The sequence below is a fragment of the Bos mutus genome, chromosome 18 (assembly GCF_027580195.1).
Source record: "Bos mutus isolate GX-2022 chromosome 18, NWIPB_WYAK_1.1, whole genome shotgun sequence".
Lineage (NCBI taxonomy): Eukaryota > Metazoa > Chordata > Mammalia > Artiodactyla > Bovidae > Bos > Bos mutus.
Window position 1 is genome coordinate 49180549 of NC_091634.1, and position 19936 is coordinate 49200484.

Below are 19936 nucleotides of genomic sequence, written 5' to 3' on the forward strand. Positions count from 1 at the left end.
GCCCCACCCCCGCCTCGCACACACTTAACCCTGCTCTTGCCTGGCGGGGCGCACGAGCAGGAAGAAGCCCCGGCTAGAGGAGAGCTCGCCCGGTCCCCGCCGGGCTTCCCTTCCGCTCCTGCTTCGTCAACTGAACCCTGTGCAAGCAGCCGGAAGATGCTTCTCCGCAGAGCTGACCGGTCTCTCCAGCCTCTAGATCGGCCCCCGGCGGCGAGGGCGCACCTGCCGCCGGGGTTCCTGGCCCACAGGTCTTGGGGCGGGGCGGGGGGGCGCTGCCTTTGGCAGTGCTTCTGTGGGGGCTTCCCTTGGAGCGTGTGGCGGTTCAGACCCGCCCCTGGGCGCGGAAGGATGGGAGAAGCGCGGCCCGTAGGACCCCAGCCTCCCCTGGTTCCCCTCAGATGTTCGGCTGTCACGCTGCCCGGCGACCTCGTCCTGTCAGAAGTCAACGGCACCCCCAGCCAGCAATCCCCTGGGGGGCCTGTACGTGCCCGTGGGGATGGAGGGACGAGGGTCGCCTCTCCTCCGAGCTGCCCGTTCTGTCCTTTCACCACAGTGTCCGCCGCTCTCGTCAGCCACCAAGGAAACCGACTCCGAGAGCTTAACACGGCCATTGCTGACCCGAGACGGGTCCTGAGACCCCACTACCCGCCAGGTGAGGCTTCCCCAGCCGGAGCAGGAGTGGAAGCCGTCAACTACACCCCCTCAGGGACAGCAGCCCCGGGGGAGAACTCCCCGCCCCCAGGGGACCGGGCGCACCCACGTACACATGACACGCACGACACGCACATCTGCCACAGACGTGCCCACGCACGCATGACACGCACGGGCACGCACGTTCGCCGCAGACGAGCCCACGCACGCATCGTGTTCACGCACAGGCGAGACGCATGACACGCTCGCTCACGCATGCACATTCACATGCGCTAAGGCACCACAGGCGCTCACGTTCTCACTCCCATCTGACCCCGGGGACCCTTTGAGGCCGTGGTTGTTATACTTCCTGGTCACACAAGGGTCACGTGATCCTTCCGAACGGTCTCAGGAATCCTCCCTTCTTGACTAAGACTCCGTAAGGACCCTCGGCAGCCATTAGATTGGGAGCCTGAAAAGACGCCTCCTCAATCATGGTTCTGATTCCTGGTTCCAGAACTCACCTTAGGTGGAGAGCTCCAGTCCACAGGGGGAGGTCCCTGAGGTCTCCTTCAGTGGCTTCCCCTGCTCCCAAGTGGAAGAAAGGGGTGAGACCCCCCTCTCAGCACCCACCCCTTGGGGCCTGAGAGGCAGCCCTGCATAGATGTCTGTTGGACTGCCACCTGCAGGCCTGCAAGCCTTGTGCTTGTTCAATCTTGAGACCCAAGAAAGAATTGAGTCAGCAACAGACATCACTGGTTTAATGAGTAGGGGGTGCTTACATGTCTAATCAGGGTCCGGGAGACACCCCAGCATGTGGGCAGAGGGCAGGCAGGACCAGGTGGCAGGCTTCACTCAGGGACAAGGGGAGGTTACCAGTCATAGGGGGAACTGATGGGCTTATTGGTTACCAGGGAAACCAGCAGAGGGGCACTCCCCTCATGGCCCCTTTGATTAGAACAATCACCTTCTGGGACCTGGGGCAAGTATGCAGGAAGGTCAGTCCTGTGCATAGTGGGTAGGTGAAGCTGGCACTGGTTGGACCAGGGATGGCCACCTTGTCAGGTCAGACCCTGACTCTGAAGCCAGCTGCCTGTTCAAACCTGATTCCACCACTTGCTGGCTGTGCCACTTAAGGCAAGTTGCTTAACCTCTCTGATCTTCAATGTACAAATACACAAAATTCAGTTGATAATGGTACCTCTTTCGTGGGGATTATGTTCGGGGTTAAATGACTTTTAGCACATGGAACATTCTTGGAAGTGCTATTAATATCACTGCCACTCAAAGGAGAGATTCCCTCATCTGGTACTGATGCTCCCTGAGAAGCCCTATAGTTTGAGCACGTAAGAGCTGGCCCTGAGCACTCAGACATATGATGACAGTCAACCTGCTGACGTGTGTCTGCAGCCCTGAAAATGTTTCAAAAAATTGCTGCAGTCACTCCTTGGGCACTCCTCTAGGGGAGAAATCCCAGATCCAGGAAACATGTTACAAGGATGGTGAAGTGAAGTGAAGTGAAGTTGCTCAGTCATGTCCGACTCTGCGACCCCGTGGACTGTAGCCCACCAGGCTCCTCCGTCCATGGGATTCTCCAGGCAAGAATGGTGGAGTGGGTTGCCATTTCCTTCTCCAGGGGATCTTCCCGACCCAGGGATCGAACCCACGTCTCCCGCATTGCAGGCAGACGCTTTAACCTCTGAGCCACCAGGGAAGTATAAGAATAGTAAATAACTGGAAACGAAGGGTCCCCAAATCAGGGGGTTGGTAAATTAGGAAACATCATGACACGGGTTAGCATGGGGCTCATGGGGTGATGCTTGAGTGGCTGTTGTTACCTTGCCAGGTTTGTATCTATGTTTTAGATATAAATTTAATAGATGTAATATACATTAATACATATATTCAGAATTCTACCTAGAATAGACAAAATAATTGTCTATTTAGTCTATTGTCCAGAATAGAGGAACAATGCATTAAAATGAGTAGAACTTTTAAATCATCTTAACTGATGTCTAAGACATTCAATCCTGAACTGGTGGTGGGGGAGAAGAAAACTGAATAAAATACCCCCAAACTTTAATCTTGGTGTCTGGGTGGCAGAATCACAGGTGGTCTTTACCCACCTTGTTCTTTCTACTGTTCTGTATTGCTAAAGCTCTGTACAATGAGCAGGACTGAATCCCAAGACAGCAGCTATTTCGGGTGGAGTGTCCAGGGAAGGCCCCTCCAAAGAGTAGCCAGGAGGGAGCCAGGACATAGAAGGCCGAGTGTGGCACCTGGTCAGGTTGGCGAGGCACCTGGCCAGGCTGCTGTCGTGATTCAATCACGCATTCACCTGGGGGCTGGGCGGAGGCCCCTGGGGGATGTAGGTGGCCCCGCCATCAGCTGACTTGAGGTGGAGATCCCCCTCCAGGATGGGGCGAGGCTCCACCACGTGGCTTTTGGAGAAAAAGGGGGGTTTCCTCGAGGGAGGAGAAATCCCGCCTTTGGGCTAGGGTTGTTAGGAGCAGCTAGAACACCTGGCTGTTCCCAGGTGCCAGCCCATAGCCGTGTGTACCAAGCCCTGCAGTCAGTCTCTTTCTGTATAAAAACGGCACACAGCTTCCATCCCTGGTAGAGCCCTGCCCAGTGCCAGACCGGACCAGTCTCTGAGTAGCTAATGTGTGAAGGGACCTCATGAGTTAATAAAGCGCAGTGGTCCCCATGGGGCCTCCTTCCTCATGACTTCCTTCCAGCTGGGCAGCTGTGCTCTGGGCAGGTAGAGCCTCTGTGGTCGTTTACAGAATCAGTGAACTGCCCTGTTTGTGGCTGCTTCTATTTTAAGAGCCCAGCCAGGCATCCTGCCCTCCGCACAGTGTTTCCTGGGGCACTTTTTCCTGTGGCAAAATGCGATTAAACATAAACCATTTCAGGTTAGACCGCCATGTCCTGGAAAACCATTTCCTAAGATGTGGACTGCCTGATGTGTGGGAATCTCCTTTTTAACCAAGTGCTCTATGTTGTAAACAAGGCCTGAAAACACTTTACAAGCATCAGACTGGCCAATGTGAGCCAGCGGTTTCAGCCGCGGCCGCATTCTGAACATCCGAGTAGGTCTGAGCCTCTGCACGGGATGTGTCCCAGAAGCTGAGTGAATATCCAGCTGGGGCAGGCACCGGGGGCTTCCAGCTCCCTGCACCACTTCCAATGTGTGGCAGAGGCTCGGAACCTCCGGTCTACCCACAAGAACTCTGATTTAGGCGTTTTCAATGAAGGCTTTTCCTTCATGGGGCAGACACAGGCAGGCCCCCTGCTAACAGCTTGCCCTACCTCAGGGAGGAGCTGAGACCCAAACATGGACTCCCAAGCCGTGAAGCTGCTAGTCAGGTGAGGGTGTGTCTGGCTCAAGGCCCCGCGGGCAGGAGTGGACCCCCCAAGCAGGTCACCAATGCTGGTGGGAGTGCCGTTGCCCCAGGGTGAGTAAGAGGGGTCCTAGGCAGGGAAATGAGATGGTTTTGTCTGTCCTGGGTGCATCCCCATGTCTATGGTCTGTGCAGGTCTGTGTGCGTGTTCCAGTCACTCCTGCTGTGTGTCTGGTCACCGCCATACTCGGCGGCTTGTCTCACGCTGTCATCTGGCCAGGCCTTTGGGGAGTGCTCAGCTGAGCAGTTTTCACTTGGGCTGGGATATGAAGTCGTGGTCCTATGTCAGCTGGGGCCACGGCTGGACTGGGCTGGGAGGGTCACTTCCCAGGTGGCTCCAGCACGCGGTGGCACACGGCGTCTCTGCAAGTGGCCCTCTCTGTGGGGCTGCTGCCATTCAAGAGGCCAAGGTGGAGGCTGCTGAGCCTTTCAGAGCCTCAGTCACCCTGTCAGCTCCACCATGTGCTCTCGGTCACACGGACCAGCCCTGATTCTGCATGGGACGGGAATGCTGACCAACAGGTGGGGTCGGTGGGACCACCATGGAGGCCGGCCACCACAGCGCCGTCCTGGAGGGCGGGTTGCGAGAAAGCAACGGGAGGGCCCAGGGAGTCACACTGACCAACCTGAAAGTGACCAAATGAGACACGAGGGTGATCGGTGTTGAATCATGAAAGGTCGGCTAACAGTGAGCTTGCAAAGAGCCAAACTCAGACTCCACGAGCCAGATCTTAGCCCTCCCGCCTCCCGTCTGGGGTTGGTTGTGAGCATCACAGAACTCCCTTGGCAGCAAAATGGGGACCATGTGGTGCCTGACCGCCTTCTACTCCTGTGTGTTGGAGATGGAGGGGCTGACAGAACAGCAGAGTGCCAAAGGCGGATGGTGTTGTCATTTACTTACTATAGTGAGCAACAAGGCCCTTTAAATACATGCAGCTTTGCTGTGATAAACTCACACACCATACGTGTGGTTCAGTGGTCTGGGTCTGCCATCACCACGACAGACTCAAGCGGACATTCGACACCTGAGGGGGTGTTTTCAGGCCTGAAGAGAAATACCAGTTAAAGTGGCTCCGTAGGGAACTTCTTGCCCCTGCAAGTACACGGAACCATGAAGTTCGGGCTGAAGTTTGCTCTACTGGCCCCTACACTTTTCCTGGCCAAGGAAAGGAAGGGATGCCCATAGTGGGAAGCCAGTGGTGCCCAGGGTTGGGGGGGAAACAGGACAGGGCTTCTAGTGCTCTCTGCTCTCCCACCCGCTCCCTAGTCCTCACTCCTGGTCCCCCAGATGGCCCTGCGTCCTCCACCCACTAGATATCAGTAACATCCCCGCCCGCCCCCCGACAGCTTCCACCTCCCCAGTGTTCAGACATGGACCAGCGTCCCCTGGGGGGTGCAGAACCATCCGGTTGAGAATCATGAGGTCCTCCTCTGACCCACCTTTGTCCCCTCTATTCGCCAGTAAGGCTCTGGCAGCCATGGCTTGTGGGTGAGAGGACTCCACCAACCCTGCTGTGAGCTGGGGGAAGGCAGGGGCTGGGCAGGCACTCAGGCGGTCCTGGGCCTCGGGGCCTAGTCCCGGCTGTAGAGAAGCTTGGGAACAAAGCAAACTGCACCGAGTGCACAGGGATCCGCCTGCAGAGCTCATGATAAACCCAACAAAGACCAGACCCAGGCCTACAGTCAGCTACGCCCACGGCGCTGAGATCATCCTCCAATACTCGAGGGCGGGAAGCGTGGCAGCGATAAGCCGGGTCTGGGCTTGGGGGTCCTGGAGCTGCCCCAGGCTTCCCAGCCTGGCCAGCATGAGTCCTCACTAGGCAGGCCGCCCGCGGGTGGGCGGAGAGAGCCTGGGACTCCACCGAGAGGCCTCGCCCCACGCCCACTTGCCTGGCCGGGAGCCAGGGCCCCTGTGTGGTCACACCCGGAGGTCCTCGCAGGGAGCAGGGCCAGCGCTGGGGCGGCGAGGGGGCCGGGCCCCAAGACTCACCTCGTCCGGGGGACAACGAACAGGGAATGTGCTGAAGACCAGCCCCACCGCCCACATCCCAGGCCAGAGCCCCTCATCCCTCCCGCCTGGCCCTTCAGCCACCAGTGCCCATCAATCAGGGAGATGATGACTAGATGGAAGACAAACTCTGGTTTTGTGAGGCAACAGCTTACATAACTCTGAGGTCCTTTTCAGGAAAAGCAGTACAAGTGCCAGAGTGCAGACTGGCATAGCAGTGTGCACCCTGGACCCCAGACTGGCACGGCAGTGCACACCTGATGCTGGAGACGTCCCAGAGAACCACTGGTGCATCAGGCCTGGGCATTCAGACTCTCCCTGGCCGCTGCCCTACACCCAGCACAGCTAGCAGTGCTCAGTTCTACCAGAAGAGACAGCAAACCCCCATCAACACGTCCCACCAAACCCAAATGCTCCATCTCCCCGGCCTGCTGCCCTGGGCCAGGCCCCAGACGAGCTGGAGCCACTGCTCTGACGGTGCCAGGAAGGAAGGTGATGTGGGGGATGGAACAGTGATCGTAACTAAATGTAGCTAAGACATTGCCGAGCACACTTTGCAGACGGTCACGGCCAGGGGAGCACAGCCTCAGAGGCCGGGGCGGGGTGGGGGTGGGGGGCAGGAGCCCCTGTGGACACCTCCCGGGGTCAGCAGGGGCTCGGGTCCAGCCAGGCAGCAGGGGCGTCTGCAGCCAGTCCTCCCAGCTCTGCCTACCTGGGTTTGCAGTCTAGTTCCAGGGTGACAGCCGAGTCCTCCTGGAACCCCAGGCTGCCATCCAGCTGTGCATGTGAGCCAGGTTTGCCCAGTTCTCTCCACCCTCCCCTACCCCACCCCTGGCCTCCTCTGGACATCACAGACCCCCCGCCAGCCCTCGACCCTCTGTTCCTCCATCCAATGAGAGGGCAGCTGACCTAGAGACCCCGCCTGGGCACCCAGCAGCCATGCTCACAGCAGTGACCCTCCCTCCTCCCACCTGCTGGTGCAGCTCCCGGGACCCTCTGCCTCACCTCCTCCTCCTGCAGCCCTGAGGAAGAGGAGGAGCCAGGCCTGAGCCAGAAACGCTCCAGGCGAAACTCACTCCTTGTAGAGCCCACCAGCTCGCTGCCCGAGGGCTTCGGGTGTGGATTTGCAGGAAGGCATAAGCGAGGGCGTGTGGAGTGAGGGCTGTGTCATCTGGCGCCGTCTTAGAACAGGGCAGTGGGCTAAGGGGTCTTTGATGCCACTGGAGTGGGAGCCACAGCCTGACCCACCTCCCAGTTTTCTCGCAGATATGTGCAGAGAGGAGGAAAAGGGCAAAGAGGAGGCATGGCTCAGGGATGCCCCACTCCGCCTCTTGTCCTGAACAATGGCTACCGTGGCCACCGACTCCTTCCTCTAAACCATCGGCTCCGCTGTCCCCAGCTCTCTCAGGAGGGTCGCCAAGCTTCTCAACAGCCCCCGGGCCCACTGGGGCATCACTGAGAAACCACAAGGCTAATAGGCCATCTGGGTCCCGAGCGGGGTCACTGGGGGCTCTGCTCCACCCTGCCTGGCGTGGGGGCCGCGCCCTGCCTCCCGGTGCCCACGGTCAAGGACAAAACAGGGTTCCCAAGTTAGCCGCCTCTGGACTCGGAGGGGCTTCCGCCAGCCCCCGTATGGATCTGGGCCCTTTATTACCCCCTGCCTGGCACAGTTCGGAAAGTGGAACCTGTGCCAGGGTTACTGCCCGGCGACTCCAAACACTGGGCCCTGTGGGATGGCAGGGGAAAGGCCCTTCTGAAATGAGACTCGCTGGGGCCCAAGGAGAAGGCCTACCCAGGTTGGGGGGTGGGGGTCTGAGTTCCGAGCCCACCCAGGCGTGTCTGAGCAGAGGCCTCAGAATTTCCTGGCACGTTCGTTTGTGCTGCAACCAGAGGGTGTGTGGGGGCGAGAGAAAGCAAGGGTGGGGGGACCTTTCAGGGAAGATTGTGTAACCAGCGTCCCCCTGGCCACATTTCCTGGATATAAAATAAAATCTCAAGCCGACGTGTCTCTTGGTCCCAGCGAGTCAGGGAGCAAATGATCTCCTGCCTGTGGGTCGCTGGGTTTGACTTGCTAGTATTTTGCATACATTTTTTTTCTCTGAGTAAGATTGTTCTGTAATTTTCTGTCTCTACTTTATCTTCTGAGGTTTGATGCCAAAGATATATGAGCCTCATAAAATGAGCTGGGAAATGTCCCATCTTATTTTCTGGAGGAGTTTGAGAAAGGACTGGATAAGGCCTTCTTTGAGCGTTTGGTGTAACATTCTTCATTTTGGCTGTTTTCTCCCACTTTATTTTCCAGTTCACCAGTGATCTTCACAGCTCTGCCTGATACCTACATAGTGAATTCTTAACTTTTTCTATTCAAGTTGTAGGATGACCCCTTTGTACTTTGAGACAGTCTCCAGGTCAGTTTAAATTCTCCCTCTGAACAGCGTAAGCAGGTGGAAAGCCTGGGCTGAAGGCCACACCCAGCGCCCGCTGTGCTGCTTTTGTCTGGGCTTTTTTCTGACAGTGTGCGCGGTAGTGAGTGTGCAGACCTGCTTGTGGCTGGAACTCCACGTTACCTTCCTTTCTCCAGGATCGTGTTTGCTTCAATATGCAGTGGGGACCCAGCGACTCAAGACCTGGGCAGCCCCGCTCTCCAAGAGGAGGCCCCACCCTGTGCCCCCTTCCTTCCCTGCCTTCTTTTGGATCCACCGGGTACTTTTCCTCACGGCAACTCCCTCCCTATTAGTTTGAAGCTGTAGCTGCTGCCCCTGGTCTTTTAATGGGTGGGAATTACAACTTAATGGATTGAGTTTATTAACTTCCTACCATCTTTCTGAAAACTCTCTCCAGCACACTCTTATTGTTCAGTCACCCAGTCATGTCCAACTCTTTGTGACCCCACGGACTGCAGCACGCCAGGCTTTCCTGTCCCTATCTCCCAGTTTGCCCAAGTTCATGTCCACTGAATCAGTGATGCCATCCGACCATCTCATCCTCTGAAGACCACTTCTTCCTATGCACACGCTACTTCTTTCTTTTCCTTTTAAGCCCCGCAGACATTACTTTCTCCTGTGCAGTCCATTTTCTAGACAACTCAACACATTTTACCCCTTTCTTCCCCGCATCTCAGGCCCTCCATCCGGGCCCACTTTCCTTCTGCCAGAAGCGCAGGTTTTAAAATGTTTTAGTGCAAGCCTACTGACAGCACATTTTGGTCCTTTGTGTGCTTTATTATTTAAAGAAAACAACACCACCACTTTAAATACTTAACACTGGTTAAGAATCCACCTGCCAGTGTAGGGGACATGGGTTCTATCTCTTGTCCATGAAGATCCCACATGCTGCAGAGCAACTAAGCCTGTGCTCCGCAACTACCAAGCCAGTGCCCTGGAGCTCCGGAGCCGAAACAAGGGAAGCCACTGCGATGAGAAGCCCAAGCACCACAACTAGAGAAAGCAACGAAGACCCGGAGCAGCCAAAAACAACAGCGTGTACAAAAAAACCTGCTACCGTTAGAAAAATGGTAATAAAGAGGCCCACACCACGTGCAGCGCGTTGGGCCCAGCTGCCCTCTCTCAGCGTGCCTTCACGGCTCCTCCACTTCACGGCCTGTGTTGGTGCTTCCTTCCTTCCCTTCACGGCCAAGTGGCGGTGCTGCCATGCGGGTGGACCTCTGCTGAGGGATGCTCAGCGGCTCCCAGCCTCCGGCCACTGTGACTAGCGCTGCTGTGCACATGTGCCCGTGAACAATGCACAGTGCCATTCTCCCAGGCATGCCCCTCAGGGTGGGACTCTGGCCAGACGGGCACTGTCATCTGCGTTGCTCAACAGCTGTCCTACTAAAGGCCCGACTCCGCGTGGAGCATCTCTCTCTACGCCTCTGCTTCGGACATTCCCTCCCCATCCTTCCTCTCTGGCTGCTTCCGCGTTGTCTCTGTCTTCGAGGTTCTGCACGTCCAGGTGTGGCTTTGTCTGTGTTTCTGCTCGGGATCTGCTCTGCTTCCCAAATCCCCTCACCTGTCACCTCCTTCTGTTCTTTCCTCTGGGATAAAACACACGTTACCTGCACCAGCTCCTTCCTCCCACTTGCCCCCCCTCAGGCCTGGCATCCCAGTGCCCGCCCCTGGAGGGCAGACGGAGACAGGGAACACAGGGATGCTGTGCCACAGCACGCACTGCCCCGGACCACCCGCAGCCCATGGCAAGCCTCAGCATCACGAAGCCCAGGACCCCACAGGGTTGGGCGGAGAAGGCAGGTCTGAGGGGACACCCGGGAAGGCTCCCCGGCGGCAGCGCCGTGGCCACGTTCAGAGTCAGTGAGCACAGCTACTGTGGGGACTTCACCAGCTAACAGACGACAGGGGCAGAGCAGGCCAGACCCACTGGCCATGGTTAACACGAACCCCCTCAGGGGCTTCTGTGTGGAACTCCTTTCCTTTCCTGCCCTTCTCTTTACTGTTTATACACAACAGGGCTCCTTCGGACATGACTTCCTCCAAGGACCCCCTGGAGCTGGAACGTTCTGGGGCTGCAGGAGGCCGTGTCAGGCCTGGGGTGATGCTGAGCGCCCAGAGGAGGAAGAAGCAAGGCTGGCTTCGGGTTGAGGGCGGTGCTCGGGGAGGAGGCAGCTCCCAGGAGGAAACACCGTGACAGCTGCCATGGTCATAAATACATTTTATTTCATTCATTTCATTAGAAATGCACAATTACAGCGCTGAGCGCATCCGTCCCCCTAAAAAAGTAGGTAAGCAACGTCTCCATCAAAATCATTAGTCGTCTCCTGTGAACATCTATCCTTGTTACACTGAACAGATCACACAGCAAAAGGTTTCTGCTACTCCGTTTTTTTTTTCGATTTTCTTTTTTGTTATAAACACCATAGCAAATTAAAAAAAGCTGTTTGAACAGAGAAAAATATCGCAGTTCTTGATTTCCGGCGTGCACTTGACGCAACCGCACTGTGCTTCCCGCTCCTTCCCTGGACGTTCGGGGAGATCAAAAGAAACAGGGTCTCTGGGCGGGGCGGCAGGGGCTACCGTTGTCTTTGTTTCCCAGGGCACACTCCCGGCAGACAGGCGCTCGGATGCACTTTAGCAGCACGCGGGCGGGCCCCTCCCATGCGAAGCCGAGGGGCGGGCGCATGTGAACGGTGTAGGTGGCAGGGGCCAGTGTGCAGGGGTCAGCACGCAGCGGCGGCGTGGCTCGGGTCTGGGAGGGTCAACAGCCTCACTGGATCTGGATGGCCCCGTGCTCCAGCTGCATCTCGGGCTGAAGGGTGGGCTGCAGGGCGTCAGCCGCCTGCAAGAAGGGAGAGGGCTTTCCATCAAGGGGCCCAGACCACGCCCGGTCACAAGACACACATGGTTTTCAGGCATGGAGTAGAACACATACTTGGGCTGGTGGCCCAGGCACTGACAGATCCAGGGACGCCGACGTCCCTCTGCAGGGCCTCCACTTTGCCCCCACCCACCCACCCACTCACCCCTCCCACAAGTGCCCCAGCACCGCCCCCTCTACCAGCACTGGGTTCCATTCCCACCCTGCTTCTCACTGGGGGCACCCTTCAAGTGGTCAGCATATTTACAGGTTTACGATAAGTCAAAGGGAAAAATACAATCTTAGAGTAAGTCACTGACCACGCGTCTCAGCCACCAAGAATGGGGCCCCCAGAGAGAGACAGTTTGGCGGTTTATCGGACTCCCTAAGCCATTGGTCAAAGGTAATGCAGGTGGGCTCCCCTGGCAGGAATTTTAGCTGGATGGCTCCCGGGGCCACACAGGGGAGGCAGAGTGCCCGTGAGGCTGGCGCTGCTCTTCCGACTGCGGCTCAAGGCTGTGCTTTCTCAGTGCAAACGTCCCATGGACACAATAGTGTTTCCCGATAGTGGGGGTGGCAGGAGTGGGGGTGTCTGCCCACCCGTCTGAGGGCTCAGCACAGGCGTCCTCCAGAGGGGCTGGGTTTGAGGGCGCTGAGGAGAGCACACCCGTGTCACCCCCGCCCCAGCAGTCTGAGCCTGACCACACCCTGAGAGACCCTGATGATTCTGCCTGTCCTATGGGCTTGGGCACCACACGGGGGTCCAAGTCTGGCTCCCCCAGACCCAGGGGAGGCCATGATGGTCTACTGACCAAGCACCATCACTGGGGGTTACAAACCCACACGCGGGCCTGCAGGACCTCGGACCCTGGGCTGGCCCTGCCCCGACCTGAAGAACAGCAAGGCCTCGGGTGCACCTGATTTGGTCTCTAAACTCATAGGTAAACATGTGCCTGAGAGTAGCTCAAGAACTGGTTTCAAGCTGGTCCCTGGGCCAGGAACCGACTTCTCACCTTCACACTTCCAGGCACTTACGAGAGACAGAATCCCAAGTGAGCGCCTAGGTCCACACGGGCGCCTCTCACGGTCACTTACCTTCCTCACGGAAGAAGGTCCGAGGTAGAAAGGCCCAAGCGTGTCCACACCTGCAGGAGCCCCGGGCCCTGTGCACTTCCCGAAGGGAGGACCCACCTGGGCCGCAGCGGTGTGGTCGGTCACTGGCGCCAGCTGGACATACTGGACCTGGATGTCGCTGCCCTGGAGCGGCGAGCCGTCCACCCCTGTGGCAGCCGGGTCCGAAGAAGCCACTGCTATCAGCTGGGCCCCCTGGAGCACCTTGAGACACAGAGAAGACACGCATCAACACAGAGGACAGGATTGAACGACTGAACAACAGTGATTCAAACGTGCAGCCGCATCCTGGCAACCTGGAAACTTCTAGACCCCCAGCCTGGAGTCACCCTGGCAGGAGCTGGGGCAGAAACAGGCATGTGATCGCCAGGCCCCAAATCCCACAGCAACCCGCCTGAGGTTGGGGGAGCCGACGAGCTGCCGAGTGGACGTGTCAGGCAGTGCAGACGTACTGCACTGGCGCTGTTCACTGGCACTCACCCTGTGCAGGGACGCTCTGTGAGCTGGTCCCCCTGGGTGCCACCCCTGTAAGTCCCCTGGCCCTGACCTCGCCCCTGCGGGTCCTGGACTCAACCACACGTGTTAGGTGCTACGTCGTCGTCCTGGTTTTGTTGTTGTTGTCCTGGTGAAAGATCCCTTAATATATGAATTTAAAATCAAGTCAAAAACTATCTTTTAATGAAACTTATGAAATCATGGCACTCTGGTCCTGGTGATGAGCTAAGCGGAAGGCATCTGTGGTACTCTAACAGAGAGCTCTTCCTCTTGGCATTGCCAATAAAGTGACTTTTCACACGATCTGCACAGCTGATTAAATCTTAAGAATTACAAAGTCAGAAACCCGGGATCTAAACATGCAACATTTATAATGAGGAAGGCAGGCCCATTACCAGTCTAGAGAATAAATAAAAATAAAAATAGTAAAATGTTCTCAACTGGGAATTCATTCCAAATAACATGCCTTTGAAACATTCCCACGCTGGTTTGGTCTTGATAAGTGACTCAGGAATGAGTTGAACCCTTACTTTGCGGGCCCTCCAGACTCTTCCAAGAAAGCCGCTCTCGGCACCATCCCCTGCCCCCAAAAAGTGCAGGGAGGTCTGTTACCCAGGTTGGGGGGACAAGGGTAGCGATGGAGACAAGCGTCTCCTTGGGAATAGCGGCTCTGACTCCCTTGAGAAGGAGGACCTGCTTCTCACGTGAGATGAGCAAGCCTGGAGCAAAGGCACCAACCAGGCCGGGCTCCGATGCTCTACCAGGAAACGCCTGGTGTCCCGGCCTCCAGGGCTGCTCCACCCACCAAGCCGCCTTCTCATCCTAGGTTTCAGTTACCCGCAATCAACGGCAGTCTAGAAATATTAAAGGGGAAATTCCAGAAATAAATGTGTCCTGAAGTTTGCTGTTTTGAGCCCCAAGAGGACACTCTGCACCATCCTGACCTTTGACCTTGTGCCCCCACTCCCCGCCTCGTGAGCACTCAGCAGTGTCTCAACTGTCGAGGGGTCACAGGCTTCCCCTACTTCACAAGGGCCCCGAAGCCCCAGAGCAGCAACGCTGGCCACATGAGATTCTTTCACTGCACCTGATTTACAGATTAGACATCACACAGGTGTGCACGCACAGGAAGAATGCAGCATGGGTTAGGTACTATCTACTGTTGCGGGCAGGCTCTAGGGGTCATGTGACACACATCCCTGCAGGTAAAGAGGGGTGACGACAGTGCCTCCCGCAGGGAGGGTGGCCCCATGAGGAGCCCAGCTGTGCCACCCGCCCCTGACTTAAGAACATGTCTTCTCAAAGCTACACAGGACTGGGACAGGAGCAGGCTGTGAGGAGTGGTCAGGAAGCTGGCTCTGCGATGCTCCCCGCCCCCCACTGGCCCTGAGGCTCTGGCAGGAGCACCCCCGGCCGGGAGCTAGGATACCACAGCTCTGCCAGGAAGCGCACCTGGCCCAGCATGGGGCCCGCACAATCCCACAAAAGACAACCCAAAGGGCCTCAGGGAGTTCTGCAGCCAGGGCCTCTCCGGAGGGAGGGGCAGGGGTGGACACCCAACCAGCAGTCACAGCACCAGGAGCAGGGCGCTTCTCCTGGGAAGATAAACAGAACAAAGTGCTTTGTAGGCCAACTGCACAGACACCGCGGGCTGGGCCGTGCAGCCTCCTGAAACTTGGTCCAGCGGGGACGGGACGTGCTGACCTGGATCCTAACGGGTGACGAGGACGCCCGCTGACGTCAAGTCTTTAGCTCAAAGCAGCAGGATCCCCGCAGCACCCAAGGCCATGAGCCCACTGGACACCAGCTGGGGGCCTCGCTCTGGCAGAGGACCAGCCTGCAGTCAGAGGTCCTGCCGGATGGCAAGGGCCCAGCACACCTGGACCGGCTCCCACGTCTCCCAGCAGCGAGCTGTGGCTCCTTCCTGCTCGCAGGCTGCAGGGTGGAGCGGGGTGGGGCTGGGCCCTCAGGAACATCTAACTGGGCAGCAGCAAACTCCCAGGACAGCAGCCAGGAGCAGCACGCCAGGCTCCCGGGACTGGACCGGGAGTGGGAGCCCCGGGGCCGCGGAGACACATCTGTGTGGACTCGGGTGCGGCTCACGCCACCTGACTGGCCTTGGTTGTAAGCTTCCTGCGTGTTTCTGGAGCATAGCCCGTTATTTTCAGACCAAAGAAAAATGGCACAGGGCATGGATGTGGAGCAGCCGACCGAGGGAACCCTGGATCTACCAGCACTGTTTTTTTGGAGTGCGCACATCTGGTTCTCCTCTATATTCTGCCAATTCTGAAACTCTGTTTAACACCCAAATGAGATAATGCAAAACTGGTGCAAAATCTAAAATAAATGCAAGAAACCCAAGGACTTTTCAGTAATATTTAGAAACAAAATTCTGAACCCAACCAAGAACCCACCCAGACACACACACACCCAACCTGAAAACACAAACCAACCAGAAAACCCTCAAGCACTCAGAAGACAGGCTTTCAGCTTAGATGTGTGGCCAGAAACTGGCCCAGACCCCACACTTGAGGCCACCTGGAGGAGCCAAGGTCACCAACTGGTGTCTGCATTTCTGCTTGAACCCAGCTGGTTAAGGGAATGCAATCTACCAGTGGACTTCTCCAAATCCGGATGTTAATTCAAAGAGCAGCTTTTCCCGTGACAGAAAGACAAGGAGGCAAGAGGAAGACGCCCCAAACTGACAACCAGCCAGGAGACCCAGCAGCACAAAATCTATTTCATACGTTCGTACAGCAAATGCCAGAAATAAATAACGATTCCTAAGCCTCTAAACCCGAGGATGAGAACACGAAGCCCCTACCTCGGATCCTACTTTGAGTTCCTGCTCAGGATGGTCAGACACCAGCACGACCTTCAAGGAACCCCAGTGGACATGGATAGAACCAAAGAGAACTGAGCAGAGAGTACTTCCTGCGTGTTCCTGGGGCCCACAGTGCAAGGCCCAGCCTGGAGGTTCCTCACAGGAGGAGTCGGGGCTCCAGACCATAGACTCAACGCTTTAGGAAGCATGCTACAGCCAGCTGGCAAGCTGGTGCTTCCATAGCTGACAGGGCAGCAGCAGAAACCAGATTTATAGCCCGGGTGACGGGAGATGCCCCAGGGACCCGGTCTCGGCACCGCAGGGCAGGCGGCAGGACAAGCAGCCTGTGCCCTCTGCTTCATGCCTGGCGGCATCGGAGCCTGAGCCTCAAACACAGTCTGGGAGCAGGAAAACAAAGCCTAGACAAACACAAGAAAGCAAAAACACAAGTCTGCAGACACGCAGTGTCCAGCCCACCATCTCAGAGGCAGCGTCCCTGGAACAAATCTCAACCACGAGTCTGAAGACCATCTGGTCAAGTAGGGGGCTGAGGAGCAAGAGGGTGGAACAACTCAGCCAGAGTCAAGTCCACGGCCGCCACCTCCCCACGGGCCCCAGGCCTCAGACTTCTAAAAGGGGCAGGTGGGGTGGGTAGGGAGTGGGCGAGATGGAGCAGGAAAACAAGACAGGTTTTAATTACACATGTAAGTGATCTACTGGGGAAGGGAGAGGGTGCCCACCGTCACCCTCACAGCTAAAATGCCCACCAAGGATGCGGACAACCAGGAAGCAGAGCTCAGGCCTCCCTCGCTCCCTGCCCCCCAACTGTGTACTTGGCTCCTACCATTTCCTTCTTTAGTTTGGAAAACTTACTGCGCAGAACCACAAAAATTACTGTTGGGTTTACTGTGATGGGACAAGAAAGAACTTCTCAAAGACGAGGCGCAGTCTTCTTACCGAGTTTAAGTCAGCAGGGAGCACTCAGCAAGTGACCCACTGAGCGATGGCCACTGGGTCCAGCTCCACCATGGCTGTGGCGCCCCAGGAGCCTGCCCCACCCTGCCAGAAGACTGCCCAACCCCCCCAGGAGTCTGCTCAACACCCCCCCAGCCGCCTGCCCCACCCTGCCAGAAGACTGCCCACCCCCTGCCCCGGAGTCTGCTCAACAACCCACGGCCGCCTGCCCCCGCCCCCCAGGAGGGGCCTGCCCCCAGAGGCCATGTCTGACATCTGATGTGACACACACGGTCAAGCAGGTCTCTGGGCCAAAGCGGCCTACACCCCATTCTGCCCCCGAGCAGCACTGTCCCACGTCCCACATCCCTCCTGAGGCAGACGGATGCTCTGGAGTCCTTCAATCCCAGAAGCCCAACGATCCACCATGCCGGCATGTGGAGACGGGTTAGATGAGGCCATGGGGCGGAGCTCAGTGGGTCACTTGCTGAGTGCTCCCTGCTGACTTAAACTCGGTAAGAAGACTGCGCCACGTTTTTGAGAAGTTCTTCTTGTCCCATCACAGTAAACCCAACAGTAATTTTTGTTGAGCCCATGAGGGCTCAACGCTCCCCAGGAAGAGGAGAGGCATGGGCCCCGCCCCCGCGAACATCGAGGAACCATGTGGGGACGTTAACCAGCAAGATGGCCCTTGCCAGCACCCTGGTGTCGGGCTCCCAGCCTTCAGCCTTCAATGGTGTGCACATCTGCACCTCCCCAACAGTACCTGGCTACAGCCGCCCACCCAGACGGGGGGACAGGAGACAAGCGTCCCAGCCCACCCCGCACCGGCACAGGGAACTGGGGGCTGCATTCCGAAGCAGGGGTGCTGCTGGAAAGAGCAGGCTCACACGAGAGTGCAGCCGACTACCAGCGACATGTATGTCTGCACTGCACATGGGGCACAGAGGCCGCCCTGCTGCTGGCGTCAGGACGACACGCACACGACCATGGTCATCATTCAGCCTGCCTGTGAGCAGACAGGCCCTGCACGCGGCTGAGACCACCAGGCCAGTGGGCTTGCAGGGGAGCAGGGCCCGCAGCTCAAGAGCTGCAGCCTGGACACAGGGCACAGGTGTCGTCGTTTGTTACCCCGAGCGCCTCTCAGCCCGGGAGAAAGTGGGGACTCAGGCTAACTCACATGCCCAGGACCACAAGCCAGAGAAAACAAGCAAACACAAGAGGCTCTGAAGGCACTGGGCGGCCCCTCGAGGCCGCTGGGCACACCACTACACCACAGCCAGTCAGGAGGGCGGGCGCATTAGGAAGAGTCGAGCAGGAGAACACAGACCAGACAGTGGGAACCTCACCACGCCAGGTGACGCTAGAGAACTCTCCCTCTAAAGGGTAATCTCTCTCCACCAGCCTCCGTGAAGAAAGGGGTTTGAGCCTTTCTCTCCACCTCTTTGGCTTCTCTCCTGGCCAAACACCTGCCAGTCTGTCCTCATCTACCTGGGGTTACCCTCTAGTTCTGGGGAGCTCAACTCAGACGCCAGTGCAGCATTGCCCCAAATGTAAGGCCCACCCAGCAGTCACGTCCTTAACGCTGACTTGTAAGGAGCCCCCGCTTTCCTTTCTGTTTCAGCCAAACTCCAACTGCTGTGCCAGTGTCCCTGGGCGGCTCCCCAGCCTCTTGGAGCCACGTCTAGATGGCCTGTGCAGCTAGGAGGTTCCTGCCACCCTCCACAGCTCAAGCATCTGTCAGAGGTGTCTGCTCCAGAGTCCATGTCCACTCCGAGCCGTATCACTCACCACAAGACGGCCACCCTCAGAGTCTGGGCAGGCCTTCACTGGTCAGCACGTGTGTGTGTGTGTGTGTGTGCATTTCCTTCACTGCTCAGCACAGGTGTGTGCATGTGTCCATGCAAGCACAGGTCACACGGGAACATTATGGGGACATGGCTGACAACACCTGTGCCAGCTCAGGGGCGGACGGGAGGCAGCACTGACGCTCGCTGTGGGGCCACTCAGTGAACCGTCTGCTCGGTTCACTTTGGGGGTCAACATGAAATGTCAGCCTGCACTCTTGACATCAGTGACTGTGTCTGTTTACACATGAAAATAATTCTATATCAGTTTTCTACCCTGAATGCCTACCATGCTCAGGTACCTGTCAGCTCAAGGGTCCTTCCACCCCTCCCTCCCTCATCTCTCACACACAATACCTGCCAGGTGTGCCAGACACTCTCCAACCCAGGGGCACGTCACACCAATTTCACTTTACTTGGGGGCAGGACGTTCATCTCAGTACCTGACTACAGGAAATGCAGGAGAAGCCATCCTGATTCCTCGGAACCTTCTGGACCAGAAGTCAACCTCTGCTGCAGAGGCTCTGCCAGATTTTGAACATGACTTCCCCAGGGCCCAGACTGGGATCCCGCCCACCAACCTCAGACTCCAGACCCATCAGAGCAGTGGCTTCAGTCTCATGCCCAGGCACCCTGATCACACTGTGCCCTGATTTCTAGAGGCGTGATTCCTTATACCCACAGTGAAGTTAACCTCAAGAGAACTCCGAGGTTCACTCACAAAGTGAGGAAAAAAGTGGGAAATGACACTGCGCTTGGAAGGCCGCTCTGCTGCAGTGACTCTGCTGCCACGTGGCTCGAGGGCACCCTCGTGTCCCGGCCCTGTGAGAACTCGGCTCTCACTCTGCAGGTCCTCAGGTGGTCCTGTTTCCCCTGGCGTGGGGCAGCCCAGTGCCAACTCCAGACCCCACGTGCCCGAGTCCACTGCATAAAGCTCAGATGCTGTGCACCGGGCAGCCACCCACCTTGAGACTGCAGCCCCCAAGTCCAGACATGCCTGAGCTAAGAGGATGGAGAACTGTCCTCCAGGGTCTGCCTCATGGGCGGTCACGGCGCCTGGAGTCTGCTGGGGGAAAAGCTGGGGCCGGGCAGACAGGAGGGACACGTCCCCATGGCACCTCCCATCTCCTGTCCCTGACTGTACAGAAGTGAACCATCTGGAGAGACAGCCAGCATGTCATGGGGCAGCCCCATCAGAGGGCTCGGCTTCCACCCACCCTCCGCCAAACCAGAAACTGACAGAGTCAGCCTGTGGAGCAGGAGGGGTATCTCGCTTTGTCCTGGAGGACAGCAGCTCCCTGACGGCGTCTGGAGCAAAATTCTTGGGGGAGGATCC

The 19936-nt window shown here is 57.4% G+C and overlaps 1 protein-coding gene across 7 annotated transcripts in view; it reads right to left on the reverse strand.

The window, feature by feature from the left end:
- Positions 1-10690: 10690 nt before the first annotated feature.
- The window catches only part of BANP (BTG3 associated nuclear protein), a 69283-nt gene continuing 60037 nt past the window's right edge, over positions 10691-19936 (reverse strand). For 4 of the 7 annotated variants that reach the window (XM_070388575.1, XM_070388574.1, XM_070388579.1 and 1 more), the window contains 2 exons: positions 12445-12684; positions 10691-11331 (listed from right to left, as the gene is read on the reverse strand). In XM_070388575.1, coding sequence (XP_070244676.1) covers positions 11260-11331; positions 12445-12684 — 312 coding nt within the window. In that variant the 3' untranslated portion in view covers positions 10691-11259. The remainder of the gene's footprint in view (positions 11332-12444; positions 12685-19936) is intronic. The other 3 variants (XM_070388577.1, XM_070388576.1, XM_070388580.1) reach the window with 1 other exon arrangement.